At 39.4% G+C, this 4,668-nt stretch overlaps 1 protein-coding gene across 1 annotated transcript in view; it reads left to right on the top strand.

The window, feature by feature from the left end:
- Positions 1–4,584, top strand: part of rrbp1a (ribosome binding protein 1a) — a 13,542-nt gene extending 8,958 nt beyond the window's left edge. The window contains 13 exon segments of the mRNA XM_035664034.1: positions 69–147; positions 239–328; positions 434–523; positions 607–696; positions 807–899; positions 997–1,047; positions 1,144–1,224; positions 1,790–1,873; positions 2,127–2,204; positions 2,809–2,892; positions 3,009–3,095; positions 3,796–3,939; positions 4,050–4,584. Of these exon segments, the coding sequence (XP_035519927.1) occupies positions 69–147; positions 239–328; positions 434–523; positions 607–696; positions 807–899; positions 997–1,047; positions 1,144–1,224; positions 1,790–1,873; positions 2,127–2,204; positions 2,809–2,892; positions 3,009–3,095; positions 3,796–3,939; positions 4,050–4,088 (1,090 nt within the window). The 3' untranslated portion in view covers positions 4,089–4,584.
- The last annotated feature ends 84 nt before the right edge of the window (positions 4,585–4,668 follow it).

Raw genomic sequence — 4,668 nt, forward strand, 5'->3', positions numbered from 1 at the left:
AAAAAAGTTTCTCTCACATCTTGTTAGGTATGTTATAGATCTCTGTCTGTTTTTGGTTCTTTTGCTAGTCTGACTGAGAAGGATGCCCTTGTCACATCACTACAAGAGGAGCTGAGAGAAGTGAGAGAAAAGGCGACCATTGATGCAGTAAGGCTGCCTTTACACACTAGTGGCTTTTCAATTGGGGCTGCTTTGCACTTAATCACCTTCCTGATTATGTCATCCATTGTTTTTGCAGAACGCTGTAGCAAAACTGACAGCTTTTCAAACTGAAACCAAAGAAAATCTCCAGACACTCTTCCCACAGATACCTGTCGAGACAGAGCAGGTAGGAAAATGGAATTTCACAAGAGGAGTCGCTCAGTTTTATTCTGATGATTTTTCATTATTCTGTGCAATTAATTTATTTATGTCTGCTTTTCTCCTCACTTAGTCCAACTGGTTACAAGTATTCACACAGAAAGCTCAGGAGGCTCTCAGCCAGCAGAGCCAGGAGTCTCAGTCAAACACAGCAGCATTACCTGTAAGCCACAGTTTTATTCTGTTAACCATGTACTGGTTTGAATTACCTCAGCAGAAGTTCTGAATGTGTTTTCTTTGTTTCAGGAGTTGCTGGAGAAACTGAAGGAGGCTGAGGAGAGCCATGGCTCACTGCAGACTGAATGTGACCAGTACAGGACAGTCCTGGCTGAAACCGTAAGTAACTGACATTAATGTGCATGTATATATTGTTTTTTTTAATGTAAGTTGTGTTATTTATGGATTCAGTTTATACATCTTATTTAATGCTGTTTCCTTTCTTTTAGGAAGGAATGCTGAAACATCTGCAGAATAGTGTGGAGGAAGAAGAGCTAGTATGGAAAGCCAAGATGGCTAACACAGAGGAACAGCTGAGGGTGGTAGGTTATAATGCTTCCTTGAAATCACTGACTCAGACATTTATTTTTTTTTTCACCATATGTGGGTCTCACTTCCTTATTTTTAAAACATTACCAGGCTTTGGAGAAGGCCAGCAAACTGGAGGCAGAAAACCAAAGTGTGGAACAGGTAGGGATTTTTTTCCACATTCACTTGAGGGTAAGCTAGCAGGTTAGAAATACGTGCTGCCATTTTAAAACTGTTTTATTTTGGTTCTCTCTGCAGTTGAAGGAGCAGATGATGCTTATGGAAGCTCAGCTGGAGAAGCAATCAGACAACCAGGAGGCCTCAGAGGAGATGGAGCAGGTACACGAGCAGGTTCAAATCTACAGATCACAGCAACCTCACTGGAAATGACACTGCGGTTAAAGGATTTGTTGTATTTGTATGTGCAAGTTCCTCTTTATGGAGGCAAATTTGTATATTTTTTGCATTTTAAATTGTATTTGTGCATTCAAAAAACATTTCTATATAGAAAGTATTTTATATAATTGTATTTATTATAATATTTTAACATTACAATCAAGTGCCATGTCTTTTTTTTTTGTACTTTGGGTTATATTCTTGGTTAGTTTTTCAGATAAATGTCCAGATTTAGACATTTCAGGGCAAATTTACCTTTTTTAAAATGACATTTAATTTGATTTTTGTATCAATTTGAATAATAAAATATTAGTAGAAAAAGTGGTCAATGTAAAGGATTTGCAACCCATACCTGATATAACACTCTGTATGTGTGAGGTTTTTTTTATTGAAGTTGACATATAAACGTTATTCATATCATATTTAAAGGTATCAACCTCCTGTGGTGCATTTTTAAAACTAAACCTTTCTGACATCTGTTCATTTCTGTGCTGTTCTCTGTATTCAGCTGAAGCTGCAGCTGTCAGAGTGTCAGAGCCAGCTGGATGTGGCCCAGAAGGAGGCCCAGGCACACAAGGAGGAGCTTGAACAGGTGACCTTACTGACTTAACCTGCTTTCCCATCTTCCAGACAATACTTACACATTTGCATACCAGTCTAACTGAGGCGAGAGGGAGACACGTTACTTATGAGATGTCACATGTCAAGGAATTTGTGCAAATCCCTCATTGTGCACGTTATGTACGCAAACCAACAAGGTAGGATGTCAGTGACGTGTGACACAAAGGGAATTCATCGATGGGAGGTTTATGTAACCGGTGATTATCGATGACTTCATGTTTCAGGTCAGAGAGCAGCTGGGCGAGATCACGATGCGGGCTCAACAAGAACAGAATGGCCCCACTGACGCCCAACCCAGTCAGGTCAGGGTGCAACGGTCACAGGGCACCCTTCACTCCCTGTCAGAGAGTACTGGACAGTGACTAGGACACTTCCCATTTCTTATTTATTTATTTGGATCACTTCTCTAATGAGCCTGGTTCAATTTCAGAGAAAATCCCTAAAAATAAATGTGTTACTGATGCCCTAAAAGAGGATGTGGCCTAAGTACACGGATACTGGGTAACCAATGACACGGATAAAGAAGTGCTGTATTTCCAGTCTGTCCAGTACTCTTCTGACACAGCAGCTGTTTATGCTAACCACTGTTTGCATTGACTGAGTGGACATGACTCTAACCACCTTTCTCACCTTTTCGGCATGCTCACTTATCCTCCTTTTTTGTTTTTTCAGATATTTTTTTTTTTTATGTTAGCAGCAGATTTTTTGAGTTTTTGTTTAACCTTTCGCCTAAAATAGTCTTGAGAGGCAACTAACTTGGCACACAGGTCGAGCAGCTTTTGTGTGTGTGGGTGTGTAGTGCTGCAGCTTTGGCACAAGAATGTTTGCATACAACCATGTATGTGTTAGCCATTTGTCTGTGTGTATATTTATTGTGTGTGTGTCATTTTTTTTGTCTGCCATCAGGTCCAGAACGAGTTGAGTCAGACAGCTGAGAAGCTGCACGGGGAGGTGGCTCAGAGGCAGCAGCTCTCAGAAGAGTTTGAGCAGGTAGCAGCCTTTGTCGATGCGCTTCTTTTTTTTTTTTTAGTCCTTGTCACACCAGAGGGTGACTAATAAACTCTCAGTGCATAACACAATTGTCTTTGTGTGCTGTCAACTTCCAGGCCCAGAAGACTATAACAGAACTTCAGGCTCAGCTGGTTTCTGCAGAATCACCACAAGCTGACACAGAAGATGTTGCTCAGCTTAAGGTGCGGGAACGAACGACACCCAGAATCCAAATGTGATTTATGCTGTCAGCTATGGGTCTTTGATGTCACTAAAGCACTCTTTCACACTTGATTTATGAAGCCGCAATAACCATGAATTCTTGCAACAATTAAAGTGTTTTTTGTTTTTTTTTTAAAGCTCATTCTTAGTATCATCTTGCTTGATTTTACAATAGAGTTTCATTTGCAGGTTAATTTAATTTAATTTAATTTAATTTAATAAAATAAAAGATGTTTCTTATTTCAAAAAGTCTGTTTTTACCTCACACCATTTTTGACAGTGATTATTTTATAATGCCACTTGGCTGTTACTTCCCGTTTGAATGACTGGACTCTCATTTACATCACTGACTCTTCCCTGTTTGTGTTGATTGTCAGATAAAGACATAGTGATGGAAAGTGATATAATGAAATGGAAAGGTCACTGGGGAAAGATTGTGCTGTGAAATGAACATCTTTGGTAAAGAAATTTCAATGACCTGCAGTGAATTTATTTATCAGGAAGAGGTAACATTTAATTAATGAGCTGAGTTTTAAATTTTTACCGAATTATTTCACAACTTTATGGTTACAGGATGCATTTTGTATTCACATAACACCTTATTTGATATTAAACACTTTGGGCCTCCATCATTTTTTCTCTGTGCTTTTGAAGTAATGTTTGCCACTGCTGTCTGAACAGGAGCGCCTAGATAAGGAGAAGAAGCTGTCCAAAGACCTGGGCCAGGCAGCCACTAAGCTCCAGCAGCTTCTCAAAGCCACTCAGGAGCAGCTGACCAAAGAGAGAGACACCGTGAGAACACTACAGGAGCACCTGGAGGGCAAGGTGAGACGGCCGTCATGGTGAAACTACACGTACACACTTCTCCATTCAAACTGTTTTTAGTAATACTTTTTCTACAATTTTTAATCTTTTTCCTTATCTCTGTTTTCTAGGAAGAATACGTGGAGCTGAAGGAAGGAACGTCCGTCTGAGAGGAAGTTTACCGCAGACACTACAAAAAAAAGCCAAATATGCCTTATGATTACCTTAGTTATGCATTCCAAAACTATTTCTTTCTTGTACTGTAGTTGATTGCATTTGTTGCAACTGTAGGAATCAAATGTTTTGATATTATGAACATTTCAAAGTAAGATTAGAGGAGCGAATCCTGCTACAATCTTTATTGAAACCCACATTCCATCAACAATTCTGGCTATGTCAGAAGTTATTTATCCCCCCTGCCTTATATTTCAAAAGATTCCCCATAGTTCAGTGTTAAAAAGGGAAACCGATTGTACGTCAGACGTACATCAACCTGTGCAATTACTTTGTATGTCTTTTCTATGTGGTTGAGTGATGGGAACATTTTATGGTTCAATGTTTCACTACCTTTTAGAGCCTGCTTTCCTCTGTAGCTGGCTGCCAATAACACACATCGAATTTGTATGAATGAATAAACTACAGTGTAGCTCTATGTAATTCCTCTAATGTGTCTGTGTCGCAGTTGTTATTGTTGTTAAGGTGCAGAAAGTAAGGAGTAAGAGTTGGCTACTTTGAGTTTATTGACATGGT

The sequence above is a fragment of the Morone saxatilis genome, unplaced genomic scaffold, assembly GCF_004916995.1.
Source record: "Morone saxatilis isolate NCDOM2014 unplaced genomic scaffold, NCSU_SB_2.0 Contig19, whole genome shotgun sequence".
Taxonomy (NCBI): domain Eukaryota; kingdom Metazoa; phylum Chordata; class Actinopteri; family Moronidae; genus Morone; species Morone saxatilis.